The sequence below is a fragment of the Manis javanica genome, chromosome 11, assembly GCF_040802235.1.
Source record: "Manis javanica isolate MJ-LG chromosome 11, MJ_LKY, whole genome shotgun sequence".
Lineage (NCBI taxonomy): Eukaryota > Metazoa > Chordata > Mammalia > Pholidota > Manidae > Manis > Manis javanica.
This window is the reverse complement of record NC_133166.1, coordinates 24674096-24688760: the sequence shown is the minus strand read 5'-3', so window position 1 is coordinate 24688760 and position 14665 is coordinate 24674096. Positions and strand designations below refer to the sequence as shown.

At 37.6% G+C, this 14665-nt stretch overlaps 1 protein-coding gene across 1 annotated transcript; it reads right to left on the bottom strand.

The window, feature by feature from the left end:
* Window positions 1-11683: 11683 nt before the first annotated feature.
* On the bottom strand, window positions 11684-12609 carry LOC118968833 (olfactory receptor 51A4-like). The gene is given in 2 exon segments (XM_037000995.2): window positions 11684-12009; window positions 12012-12609. Coding segments are annotated over 2 exon segments (828 nt in total). The 5' UTR covers window positions 12514-12609.
* Window positions 12610-14665: the final 2056 nt, after the last annotated feature.

Sequence of the window (14665 nt, the reverse complement as noted above, 5' to 3'; positions counted from 1 at the left end):
AATTTCATGTTATGAGGATTATATATGAGTAAATCATTTACATATAAAAAAGGAACTGCATCCTAGTATACTTCCCTTTATGCTTCTCTTAAGTACCATATTTGTAATATGAAATAGTCACTTACATTAAGAAAACTCACCTGGAAACTGTAATATCTTCCCTATAACTGAGGTGCAACATCGTGTAGTGTCTGACTGCTATACAGGAAATTCTGAAAAATTTCATAGTAAAGTGAAATGGTGGCCCAGCTGCTTTAGGGCCCAGGGTACATGAGCCAGGTGCCAAATGTGAAGATATGCAGTAGGAGAGCCGAGGCAGTGGGACTCAGCTCTCCTCTCCAGCTGGTGAAGAAGCAGAGCTCATATAGAGGCAGCAGCAAGGGTTGTCTGTGAAGATTGCTAAGGTGCCCTGAAGAGAAAGACTCGATGTTAAAAGTATTCCCAACTTGGAAAATCTGAAGCCATTTTGTGACCAGATGGTCAAATAGGAACTTCTCTGCCTCCTTTTCTCTCTTGTCCTGCTCCAGCACCCCCCTCTCTAAGGAGCAGATGACTAACTGGGACAAGGGGAGATGGTAAGGCAGAAGAATTAGGAGTATAAACACATCCTCTTCCCAACTGGGGAAGGTGCTAGCTACATTAACCTGGGAAAGGAGGGAAATCTTACTTTTGACTAAAGATGGAAGTGGTGAATTGAATGCTGTAATTTTTTAATTGTCTTATTAGAATTAAAGTGAACCTCAAGACTTTCTATTACCTAAGATTTAGCTGAAATGTCAGGATAGCTGCCCAGTTCCTGCAAAGAGCCAGGCAAGTGCCACCTACACTTTAAAAGTTAAGAATTGACAAAAGACAACATAATAAACATGTATTTTTTTATTAAAACCCATGGTTCCTGCTATTTCTGGAGTCTTACTACTGAAGAATTTCTAAATGACAGCAGGATGGAGATCTGCATCTTTAGTTGTTTAAATCTTGTTTGATGAGTCACTTTGAGAAAAAAGATTGAAAATTTACAGCAGAACCACAATGAATATTTTATGTTTGCTTGATTATATTTAGTGTGTAGGGTAATGAATATAGTGCTGTCCATGTTTATTCAAACTGGGCCAAAAATTGAGAATTTAAATTTCATGTAATTTTACAATTATAGAATACCTCTTCTGATATGGTCCTGGTAGAATAGCATTAGATCACAAGGAAGTTTGCTTTCTACAAAACAAACCATTGAATTTCTTTAGGAAAATGATGTGGTTTTTTTCTCTATGTAGTGAACAGAAATAGAGAAAATATGGGACTAATCACCTATAATAGTGTTATTAATGTACCCTGGCCAGAGAGGCAGGATATCACCAACCTCCTGTCTCTTCATGACCAGTTCACCTCTTTATGTTCCAGCCATTTTTTAAAAATTTTCAGAATACAATGTTTTTTCAAATGTCTTGCAAATGCTACCAATGTTTGTGAGAAACATTTTTTTTTTCCTTGTCTGTCTCTTTTCACATCCTACCTAGATCAGGTGTCATATTAAGAAAACCTGACCTACTTCCCACTGCATGATGGCAAATGCTTTGGTCTGGGGCCGCCTCAGTAACTTTGCATGTTTATCTTGCTAACTATGGTTCTTTTATTTGACATTGTTCCTCTGACTTCACTTATCTCTTTGAAAGCAGACAATATTTTATATTTGTCTCACTGTCACTTGATTCTGTGGTACATTTGGTTCTCATCAAATATTTGCTGGAACTATCAAACGCAAACTCTTGCAGAGAGGCTAAAGAAATAGAGAACAGAAATAAAATAAATAAGGGTAATCACTGGCAGATGGTTGACAGTCTCGTTCCTGGCACAAACTCTGTGGTCCAAACATTGGCTTGTATCAGCTTTGCATTGTTGTGGGAATAATCAACCCCAGTCATGATTAATTTACAAGTGGAAACATGAGAAGTCAAGTGGGATATGTACATATTAACAAACCAGTGCTTGGCTGTTGTTTTCTTCTGATACAAAAGCAATTATGTTGAAGAAAATTATTCACATTGTTTAAACAAACTATATGTATTTCAAATTGATAGAGGATAAATTAAAATATGTCTTACATTCATAATACATGGTCACTAAAGAAATGATATTCTTACATCAGATGGAATCTAGCAATGTCACATTATGCTACTTTGTTCTCTTTTCTTGTCCTCTTTTCCTCACACATGTTGCAAGAATCTTATAGATGCCTTTTGTATATAATCGGTGCAGAGCTTTTCTATTGTTGCCACTCTCTTCTAAACATGCTTAGACTCTCACAATCCCTTTCGCCATTTCTATCTTTCCTGCACATAATATTTTTATTGTATCTTTCTCTCATATATATTTTCTCTTACTTGTAGACTTGGAATTGATCAATAACAATGCAATTATGCTGCATTTCTGAGACGTTACTTCTGTGATCATATTTCTTGAATTTATGAGTTGATTTCCTTACATTGAATTCCTTGCTCAGTTTGCTGTATTTCTTTAGATCGATTGCTGATAAGCAGTTTAATGATAATCGTATGCACAACAATGAACTTTTGAAATAGGAAAGGGAATAATAGAATGCTTAGCAGAGGACACGGGGATTTCTGAATGCAACTAACAAAGACCAAAAATTTAAACCAATGAGAAGTTGATTGAATATAGTTATCATATGAAGTTTGGAAGGCAATCAACCCTAAAATTGAAGGAAGTCATATGCATACGCAGTTGTTATAAAATGCCTTTGTGCTGGGTACCAAATGTGTCTGCCTCTAACACTAGTTTGATCATTCAGTAGTCTCTTAAGGAAGCTCAGAAGTATACCTCGATGGCAAATTCCTTAACTGACAAGCAAAGCTCTGCCCTTTGCCTTACCAAGCTATACATATTTCCAGCCTCTGAATATCCCCAACTTAAGTTCTTATTTCAACCAGATGGGTCTTATTATTCTCTTAACATAAACCATAATGCTTCATACTTCATACTATTTCTTCAAAAGATGACTGAAGTGAAGGATTGTGCTAATCAATGGACAGCAGTCATTTGTTTAAAGGACACATTTTTATATAATGGTACAAATTATTTGAGACAGGTGAACGTAGGACAGAATTCAACAATTCAATATCATAAAACTTGAGCAACATCGGTAATTCCCAAGGCTTGGAATGATATTTTTTGTTGTCATCATTGTTTTGTTTTGTTTTAACTCTGCCTATCTAGTGAATACAAATTAATCCTCAAATTCTTGGTCAAGGATTAATAGTAACTCAGTGTATAGTGTGCTCCCATTGAGAATATCGCTGCTTTGACTCCTTCTCTGTAGCTTCACAGAATTCCATGTAATCAGATATAATTTGAAATGTACTGACAAACAGTGAATGAATGAAAAGTCATAATCTCATCTAAGAGGGCAATATCTTTAAATTAAATAAAATGTATGCAAAACACACTCTTAAAAGATTACTTAAATACCATGAACCCATATATAATATTTTTGTTGGAATCATAGGTAAAGCCAAAGTTTACATCTAAGCAGAAGTATGTAGAGTTAAGTCAGACTATGGAGAAATAATGCTGATGGTCACAATTTTTTCTCTAATGCCTACTGGAAGCTCAGTAGATTAGCACATAAGGGAATAACTCCACCGCACAGCAAACCATATCACTCAGGATCCAGGTCAATGTTACCTTCTGTGAATTTCTGTTGTAGGTATGATTTGAACCAACCAACAAGTTAATGCCCATGGGTTGGCAGGACCATGAACTTTCACCTATACATTTATGGCATTGTTGAACTTTATAGGAAGTTGGACTGCTGGCATTCATCCTAAGCACTAAGTAATTACAGTTAGAAAGTAAGGGCATGGCTTACCAGAGTTGTTTAAAAGAAAATGACACCTGTGAGTATCAAGACACTTACCAGCAAGTGGGCAGGTAAGTCACTGGCCCACACGTCAGAGTAGAGAGGAACAGGAGGTGACACACCGTTACACGTTCCACTGCTGTGAGGGCACACCACACCAATTTATCCTGACTTACAGAATTTATCCCTCCCTGATTCTTTCCCAGAGGCCTAGAAACTTCTGTGTATTCCAGCTCAGCAGGCTGTGCTCTGAGGAAAAAAACCCCTGTAGGCAAATCCTCAAAGGGCACAGAGACCAGGAGAGTCATAAAACATCCGATAGAAGGTACAAATTAACCACTTGTGGAGAACACCCCTTACATCTCCTCTACTCCCGTTGGCAGAATTATGCTCTCCTCACCAAGGATCGAAAGCACCATGTGCCTAGTCTTCGAGCAGTTTCTCAGTGTATGATAATGATGCCTTTCTGTGTCTGCCTCTCCACTAGATTTTACTTTCTGAGAGTTACAAGATTTTCCTTTTACAAGTTGAAAAGATTTTGAAAATACTTAATTTTCATCTAGCATTTTCAAGGTCATAGGTTCTTAACTGATGATACACACAGACTTCACCATAGAGTTTTAAGAAAGTACAGATGCCTAAGTCCTATTCCAGACTCACCAAATCTCTTTACTTGATATTCTTGATGTAGTCTTGGTATTTGCTTCTTATACTATATACATTGTTACTCATGACTATTACATGTCCGAGTATTTTCCTTAGCAAAATGTATGCTTATTCATATTCATACATCAAATGTAACATTCACTGTCCTTAAAAATAGGTTTTATCTTTCTTTGAGACATTTATTAAGAACTTCATTTTTTGTAATGACTTCATTATCTTGCTTTGCATTTCACAGAAATCAACCAAATTCTCTTGTCAGTTGCATTATTCTTGTTACAAACTTTCCTTGGGACTTTGACATATGAAAAGTGTCAGAAATAAATTAACCATAGCCACTTTAAAACATCTTTAACTATCAAGTTATCTTAACAATTTTAAAACTATAGGTAGTTTTTGTTTGACTCTGGTGCTTATCTGAGAGCTCTGTTTCCTGAACTTGCTTCTTACTTTAGGTCTAGCAAATATCAGCAAATTTTCAATCTGAGATTTCTTATGAAAATCTCTAGCATTCCAAACTTAAGGTCTTTATGGTAATTTGACATTCTTGCTGCATCTCTAAATATAATCAGACAAAATCTAATGTTAGTTTCATTTTGTGATCAAGAATAATCATTCTTTAAGATTATATTTTATTTATTAGGGAAAGTATAGGGGGAAATTATGCATTGTTTAGAACACAGCGTTTTTGGTTATCTGATTTGTGGGACTTTGTGACTTTCATTGTCTCTGAGCTATTTTATAACTGTAAGTTAGAGATACTAATAAATATAAAAATAATTCATGTTTGGAGGCATGCAAGTCTATTTTGTTTGGTGAAAGTTCCATTGACTTCCCCCCCAACTGTGATTGAATGTATTTTTGTACTCATTTACAAATACATGTCAACATTTTCATCTGTAAGTAAATCTTTTCTATGGGTTCTCCTTTGAACAGATTGTAACTGTAAGGTTGGAGGCACCAGAGGGAGGGGTGAGCACATCAGACACCGATGATGTGCCAAAGTCCCCCGCTGCTGCCCCCTCCTGACCTGAAAAGTGTGCCTTAGGCCAGCCAATCCTCGCACCACTGCAAGCGCTGCTGTAAATCTAAGCTCTGCCTCCCCCTACCTTCTTTAAAAACTCACTGCCTGCCCTGCTGAGCACGACTTCCCTGGCCTGTAACTAACAAGACTGGGGAACATCACCCGGGATGGCGCTCAAATAAACTACCTGGTCCTTTGTTGCCTCTCGTTGCCTGCTTATTTCGGTTATAATTTATCTTACAGTAACATTAGCCAATTTCCCTCATGAACAAAGAAGTGAAATGACATAAATAATAAAAACCCTTAATGGGTTTTTATTATTTATATGTATGAGAGTCATGGCTTTACCTTATTAGAAAAGTATACTTTAAGCTGGTTTAAATCTTTATAAGAAAGAGAGACAAATCAACTAGGTATGGCATTAAGTAGAACTCCCACAGAAACCAGGATCACAAAAAGCTGACTTTACCCTGTGCAGATTAGTAGATGGTATTTGAATGTTCCAAAGGGAAACATAGACAGAAATGAACAGATGAAATGTTTGTAAATTTGTGTAACATTTGTTTTTTGTTTTGTTTTATGGTAACATGCATGTTTATCTTAGTTCACATTCAGTCTCTGAGAGCAGAGATGTAACTCTTATAGGCCAAAACTATGTCTTAAGACAGATATTTTAAATGAAGAGGTCATCTTTAGTCACTTCTGATCACTGTCAAACCAATCCACTTGTCAGATAAATGAACAGTTTAATTTTCAGATGAACACATTAAGTATTTCTTTAACTAATGAAGAAAATGGAAAGCGTATTGTTATGGGCTTAACCATGTCCCCACTTCCAAATTCATATGCTGAAGTTCTACCATTCACCATGTCAGAATGTGACCATATATGGAGATAGGGTCTTTAAAGTAGTAATTAAGATAAAATAAGGTAATGAGTTTGGGCCCTAATCCAATATGACTGGTGTCTTTATAAGAAGAAATTTGGTCAGAGATACCCAAAAGGAAGGCAGTGTGTCTTGAGACACTGAGACATCCCAAGAGAGTCCCAAGGACTCACTCCTTGACCAAATACCAGTCCAGCTTTTACCCGCTCAAGGCTTATCTCTCTGGATCATGACCCCGCTCCCCTTGAAATGCCTGCCTGAGAAAGGCTGGTCCTGCCAAAACAATTTGTTGGTTATTCCAACTGAAATCTGACTACAGGCCGCTGATCTGCCTTTTCTTGAAGTCTTCACTTTAGAAAACTTGCAATTGTAAATCCTTCCTCTGTCCCTTTAAGAAATATTGTCTATAATCAAGAATGCATTCTTTAAAGACCTGGAAACCATCCCTTTGACATTCAGTCATCAAGAAAGATAGGGCACCTGTCTTCTAGTCCCTGTGGGAGTGTAGAAGCCTGATGTCAGTAACACCCTTAATCAAACACAAGCAGCCTAAGCACATTGGCCAAACTCTCCCTCCCTACCATGCCCTTCAATATTTCCCCTTTAGCACACCCCAGTATTTTTTAAAAGCCTCTCACCTTTTGTCTCAGAGGAGGTAAGCTCACTTCTATACTGAGTCTGTCTCCCCTACTGTAGCAGTCTGAATAAAATCTATCTTGCATTTTTAACAAGTATTTACTGCAGATATTTTCTTTTAGAAGATATATAGGGGGAAGATGATCATCTACAAGCCAAGAAGAATGGCCTGGAACAGATCCTACCCTAAGGCCACCAGGCAGAACAAACCCTGCCAACACTTTGATCCCAAACTTCTAGCCTTCAGAACTGTAAGAAAATAAGTGTCTAGTGGTTAAGCTACCCACTTTGCAGTACTTGTTACGGTAATCCTAAGAAACTAATACAGATTTTGATATCAAGAAGTGGGACACTCTTGTAACGAACACCTAAAAAATAAAGAAGTACATTTGGAACTGGCTAATGAGAAGAGTTTTGAGGAGGTCCATGCAAGATAAAGCCTAAACTGCCTTAAGGGACTTGTCATAGAAATATGGACATAAAGGCAATTCTGGTGAGAGCTCAGAAAGAAAAGAGGAAAGCTTTAGAGAAAGCTCCCATTGCCGTAGAGAATACGTATATCATTATGAACAGATTGTGGGTAGAATGTCAACACTGGAGGTGCTCTGGTGAAGTCTCAGATGGAAATGAGAAACATTATTGGAATCTGGAGGAAAGGCAATCCCTGCTAAAAGTAGTAAAGAACTTGGATTAATTGTGTTCCAGTGTTTTGTGGAAAGTAGAACTTACAAGTATTGAGCTTGGATATTTAGCTGAGGGGATTTCTAAGTAAAGCATTGGAAGAATGGCCTGGTTTCTCCTTGCTGTTTCTACTAAGATGTAACAGAGATAAAAGAAAGAAATGTCAAAGAAAAAAAAGAGCCAGAACTTGAAGATTTGGAAAGTTCTTGCTTATCAACATTGAAAAAAATGAAAGAAAAATAAAAACAGCAAGGGTGTGATTGGACAACCACTCACTAGAGATTGTGGATGTGACTCAAGGATCCAACCAACCATTTTAGCAAAAGCCATGAATAGAGATAAGGTTATCCAGAAAAGATGTGTAGAGGACCCCTTGCCTCATGGCTTGGAACCCTGTGAACTGGGAAACCAACAATGTTTTAGAGAATCATACACCAGCAGAAATGCTGTCAGTTTATACTGATGGAGCCATAAATAGAGTGAAATGGAGGAAGGGTATCAGACTTCTGGGAAGCTACAGGCGAGGCCAAATGGACTATCTGGCTGGGAACATGCCTTCGTCATGGGAAAAAAGGAGAGATGATCTGAAAGGTGGTTCAGAGGTCAGAAGGGCTGCCGAGGCTGCCATGGGCCCAAAATGCAAAGCCTTGAGGAAGAGGACTGTTTACTCTTTGGTTTCAAAGGGTGGGGCCACCTCCTTGATTTCAGCAGAACAGGCTGCCAATCCCCAGGGCTGGAGGTGTTACTGGAGGTGGACCATGGAACTTCTCAGCTCTTGTCTTCTCAAAGGAAAGAATTCAGTTGAGAAACCCAATAAAGAGTTAAAGCCGCAAAAGGTTTTTTACTTAGCAGAGCGAAAAGAAAGTCACACTCCAAATGCCCCACAAACAGTGCGCACCGCCAGGTGTCACGCTGTGCCTTTCCACCGGGTTTCTTTGGTCTCCTCCCTCTCACTGTCATTCTCACACCACCCTTGGATACTCTGTGGTTCCTCCCCTCCAGCCTATTGGCACAAGTCTGTGCTCCTCATTTTTCTGTGAGAGCCTAAGTGAGACCCTGGTGGGGCCAAAACCAAAATGAGAGTGACATTTAATGATATGATGGCCTCGGGGTTATTAGCAGACAAGGTGTGCATGCTCCAAAACTGGGGAAGTCCCACGGACCTGAATCTTTTACTTACCTGTTTGTGCTGAAGACAAAAGGGGATTGGCCTGAGGGAGCAAGTGGTGTCTGGGTGGAGATGCCCATTCTGCTGCCCTCCTCTCTCCCCTCTGCTCATGTCTGTCTAACCTCCTACCCTAACAGAGGGACAAGGCCATACTCAAGTGGGTCAAAAAGACAGGGATGCCACCCTGATGGGCCTGGGATGGGACATCAAGCAAAAGAGGGTTATTCTCAAGCCTTAACATCTGATGGAATTTTCTATGCTAGGTTCTTGACTTGCTTAGGACCAGTGACCCTGTTCAATTTATTTTTATTAGAAGGAGAATGCCTGCCCTACCACTGTATTTTTGAAGCAGGTGACTTATTTTCGGCCTTTACAAGTACACTGAGATACTTTTGTGTAGGTTATGCACCCAAGACACAGAAAGACTTCTTGCTTGATTTGATGACAGGATTTCCTACTCTAGGATGCACTGTGGAAACAGATTCAGGTCTCAATGTGAAATCTGAAATGTGGGAAAGATACTTACTATCCTGGTGTACAAAAGATAAGATTTGAACCCCAGCTATTGATTTCTTGTGTAAAATTCATGAAATCAGTTTCTCTGAACTTCAGTATCTTCAACTGAAAACATAGGCAGGAATTTTTATATAAAGCTAGGTTACTGTGAGGATCATAAAAATATGCCTGAAAATGCCTAGAAGGACATGTCGCATGTATTAGTTCAAAATTAATGTTGATATTTGTGAAAATTTCTCATTAATTCTGATGCATGTATTTCCAGGTATAGGCTAATTATTGTTGGTTAAGCATTTGACACTTAGGGACTTTGTTTCTTGATTTACCTTGACATAAAAATGTAAAAGATTAGCTTGGATTAATACTTAGTCCATAGGCACACACCTGATCATCTACATTTGCTTTCTTACAGCACTAAACTATGTTATCTACCTTAATCTTGCATCTACTACCACTTCAGCATTTTATTAAAAATAATAATAATAATAATAATAATAATAATGGAGAAATGTGGGATTCACATATAAATCAAGTATAAAAATCAAACAAATATTCATATCTGACCTGATTGTTTGTAGTTCATAATGTGTGATCAAAACTGAGTTTCTGTGATGACTGCCCTTGTACTCTTCACCATGTAAGAACTTATTCACTATGTAAGAACTTGTTCGTTGTGCTTCAGAAGATCGGAGACTGATGAGAATTAGGTTTGGGGTGGATTAATGATTGTGCATTGAGTCCCCTGTACAGAATTTTATTGTTGTTAACTGTTAACCATTTGATCAATAAATATGAGAGATGCCCTTTAAAAAAAAATGTATAAGACAAGAATTATGGCTCATGGAGAGGACTTGGGTCAATGAGTGAGCATAAGAAAAGGCTAAAACTTTATTCTGTGATCTGCAAGGTTTTGAAGTTATATTAGTAAGGTAAGTTGGACTATTTGTCACCCATCAAAACCAAGACAGTAATTCTTCCTTAACCCATACTATTTTTTCCTACTTTAAAATCTTTTAGCATCTGTGACATGCCTACATTTGTAATACACAACTTAAGAAAATAATATCCCATCTGGATGCAGTTATTACAGAGTTCTTTAATAAACCGATTTAGTTCTCCCAGCCATATCCTCACTTACACATTCATTTAATAACAATTATTTATTGGGCATGTACTATGTATCAGAAAATATGCTACACCTCAAGTATACAGAGATAAGTAAAATAGACATGATTTACCATTATTTGTGAGCACAGTCTATTCAGAAAGTAGAGACAAAATAAACATAAATTATATATATGACTGGAAATAGTAATAAGCATAATAAGGAATAAAGGGTGAACTAGCTATAAAAAAGACTTTAAAAAGAGGGTCATAATTTGGCCAGAGGGTTTAGAGAAGTGTTCTTTGATGAAATTAAGCCTAAATTTAACAAAAAAAATGAATAGAAATAAGTGAAATTGGAGTCATGAACATTCTAAGAAAAGGGGTCAGATATCGAAGGTCACAGGAAGCAGAAAGCTCTGTAAGTTCTACAAATATACAGAAGGCCAGAAGGGCCAAAGTTTAATGATTACCTGATGATGTTGTAGTAAAAAATATCTGGCTGATGTATAATTTTACGGTATGAACTTCATTGCTTTTAATTCTATTCTCAAAAAAGTAAAAGAGGTCATAGTTAAAAGAGGCATTGCATTATTTAGTTTTTATCTTAAAGACATGACTCTTGTTTTGCATAAAGTATCATTTAGAAAGTAGCAAGAAACAGAAATTTGGAGGTTATCACAGTATTTCACTAAAGAAATGCTGGTGACTTATAGTAGGATAACTGAAATGAAGATAATGAGAAGAAAAAATGAGCTAATTTGAGTCTCTTTGGGAAGAAATTAATACAAATGGACTGCACATGAGGGATGAGGAATCCACTTCTGTCAGAAGGATTTACATTACCATTTTTATGTAATGGATATATTTTGCTTTTATCAGAGATGACATCAAAAGATCTATTTTCACCCTGATGACTGATTTTTTCCTACATCCCTTGAGGGAGGGACCAGTTCTATACAGACTCAGTACATACTTCCTCTTAGCCTTTCTATCTATACCCTGATAATGATAATGAAAAATTATGTTCATGCATCTTTTTGTCAAATATTGGGTTCTTTGAAACTTACCTTCAAAATATTCCCCAAAGCAATATGACCCTATATTCCCAATTACGCATCACTGCTATATCTAATGCTGACATAATTTTGCTACGACTCTTACTCTAATCTGTCTAGTTTTGACACAGTACACAGTCGGGTTCATCAGTGGAGGCACAAGTAAGAGAACATCTGCCATGAGAACGTTGAAGAGAGGAGAGACGTGCCTGACTAAGCGATGGATGATGGCAAGGCTGAGGATGGGCAGATAGAAGATGATCACTGCACAGACATGTGAGACACACGTACTGAGGGCCTTGAGCTGCTCCTTCTGGGAGGCAATTCCCAGCACAGTCTTGTGGATCAGGATGTAAGACACGACAATGAGCATAAAGTCTGCCGTAAGGCAGAGTGCCCCAAAAAGCCATAGATGACATCAATTTGGTTGTCAGAGCAGGCCAGCTTCATGACATCCTGGTGGAGACAGTAGGAATAGGATAATTGGCTTTTCTTACACTATTTCAAAATTCTCAAAATGAATGGGAAGGGAAGAACCAGGAGGAAGCTCTTAAGGGAGAATGCTAGTTCTATTTGGGCAACTCTGACCATCGTCAGAATGGAGCTGTATCTCAGAGGGTTGTGGATGGCTAGGAAGCGGTCAAACGACCTGATCAGGAGCACTGAGGACTCAAATACTGTGAATCCATGGATGAAGAATTCCTGGGCAAAGCAGGCACTGGCAGAAACTTCAGGAGCATTGAATGAAAAGATCATCAACATAGTGGACAGAGAAGATAAGGACAAGCCCATGTCAGACAGCACCAACATGGAAAGGAAATAGTACATAGGCTCATGCAAAGAGGGCTCTGTCTTGATGACAAAAAGGGTGGTGCAGTTTCCCAGGATTGCAACAAGATACATGCTGCAGATGGGGATCGAGATCCAGACGTGTGCTTATTCCAGCCCTGGCATCCCAACCAAGAAGAAGGTGGTGGTTTCAACATATGACGTGTTGATTGATAATGGACATGATGCATTTAGGAAGCTCTGCAATGACATATATTCTTCTGTTTGTAAAATAGGAATATCTGGAGATATCACAGAAAAAAAGCACTTTTGAGGTTTCTGTCTTTTTTCAGCTCTCTCCACAGAGTAAAGCATTTATCTGGTTACGTATAGAGAAGAATACATGCCACTTTAGACTAGAATCCTCAGATATTATAACTTAGAAAAATTACTTCTGGCCATATTTTTCTAAAAAGATATTGGATTTTTATTTTGCATTAATATATGCATCTGTATTCATTTTTCCTGAAAAGTTTTAGTAAACAGTAGCTAATTACCCTTGGGTCCTCTACTGTTTTGTTTCACTTCTTAGATATGATACTGGGTAGAAATACATGATTCCTAGAGTGACACTAAATAAAAGTAAATGATGCTAAATAAAGACTCAGTTTCTTCCTAACTCTTGAAATGTATGGTCTTCTCAAAACCAAACTGTTCTTAGTTCTATTCTTTGCCATTGAAAAACTGGTTATTTAAACATCCTTTAAAAATTCCTACAACTTTAAAATCATTTATGTATTTGTAAAGGAACTCACGGCAGAGATTACTGAGAGATCATGTCTCATTTTTCTCCTGGCCTGCAATTTGTGGCCACTTGTAAGCTGTTTACAGAATAATGACCTATGTGGTCATTATCACAATTTAGGAGAATTTGAATTCTGTTGAAGAAGGTTGCTCCCTCTAAAGGTAAATAGTCTATTTACATAGTCTCTGAAAAGAACATGCTTCCTAGATGTATACTTTTGGAGACTTCTTCCTGCTCTATATGAAGTTCTATGTGGTTGATTGTTTAAAAAAAAGAAGTAAAGGGAAAGCCAGATTGATAGGGATATCTGGGCACTTACCAGAGAGTGGGCATTTTGCAGAACACTTTTGAACGTAGCTACAGGATTTCTGCATCAAATCCCAGAAGTCATTAAAATCTCCTCCTGATATACGAAGCTTGTCTGTTTTTTCTTCCCCAGTCGCTTGCTTGAGGAGCACTGAGCTCTCTGGGGATTGCAGCCAGGCTAGATCTGCTTTGAGAGTAAAAGCATGTGCAAATGAAGTAAATCCACAAAGATGGTTAATACCAAAGAAATGAAATAAGTATCTAGATCTTGAATTAAGCACTACTTTGGTTGGAGACAGGTCCTTAATAACCAGGTATGATAGAAGCATTGTAAACACTGAGCAAAATCTATGACACTCTTGGGTATTTGCCTCAGCTATTACTCCTCTGCCCTGGGCAGTCAAAAGAGAGATACTGTGAGCTAAATCTGTGCATTCAAAGAAGTGATGCAGAAGAAACACCCTATTATACACATTTTTGGCCTAGACTTTGCTCCCAACTCCCAGATTCATCTACTCTTGGACATCACTAACTAAATAGCCCTTAAAATCAACTTGTCCAAATTCAACTCCATTTTCTCCTTTCCCACATGTGGTTCTTATTAGGATCTCATAATCATAATAAATTTTTATGCTTAACATTTCACAAGCCAAAAACCTGAGCCCTTTAATGTTTTCTGTTCCATACTTCATACATAGTAGTAGCTAACATTTATTAAAGGCTCAAATTGTTCCACTTGCTTAGATTCATTCATTATTACATGATGGTTTTGAATCCTTTAACATATTTAATAATAATTAGTATTATTATTCTCTTCATTTTGCTGATGAAGAAAATGTTTCTCAAGAAGGTCAAGTAGTCTTTCCAGGATTGTGTAGGAGTTTTATGGTAGAGGTAAGGCGGGAACTCAGATCTTCAAATTCTCAATACTAAAATGCTGCATTCAATCAGGAAGGTTGATCAGTATTTGGGTCGTCACAGACTGTATAGGTGGTTGTAATTCTGTGTTATTTTCAGCATTCCAAACCATTTACTAGTTCATTCTTAAGATACATGGTTAATCTTAGGGTTGAAAATTTGTGTGAGAAAGAAAATAATGCCAACATGGGGATATTAAGGAAATTCTTTAGGAGAAAATAAGTGTATACTCACCTCCATCAATACATAGTCTTTGTA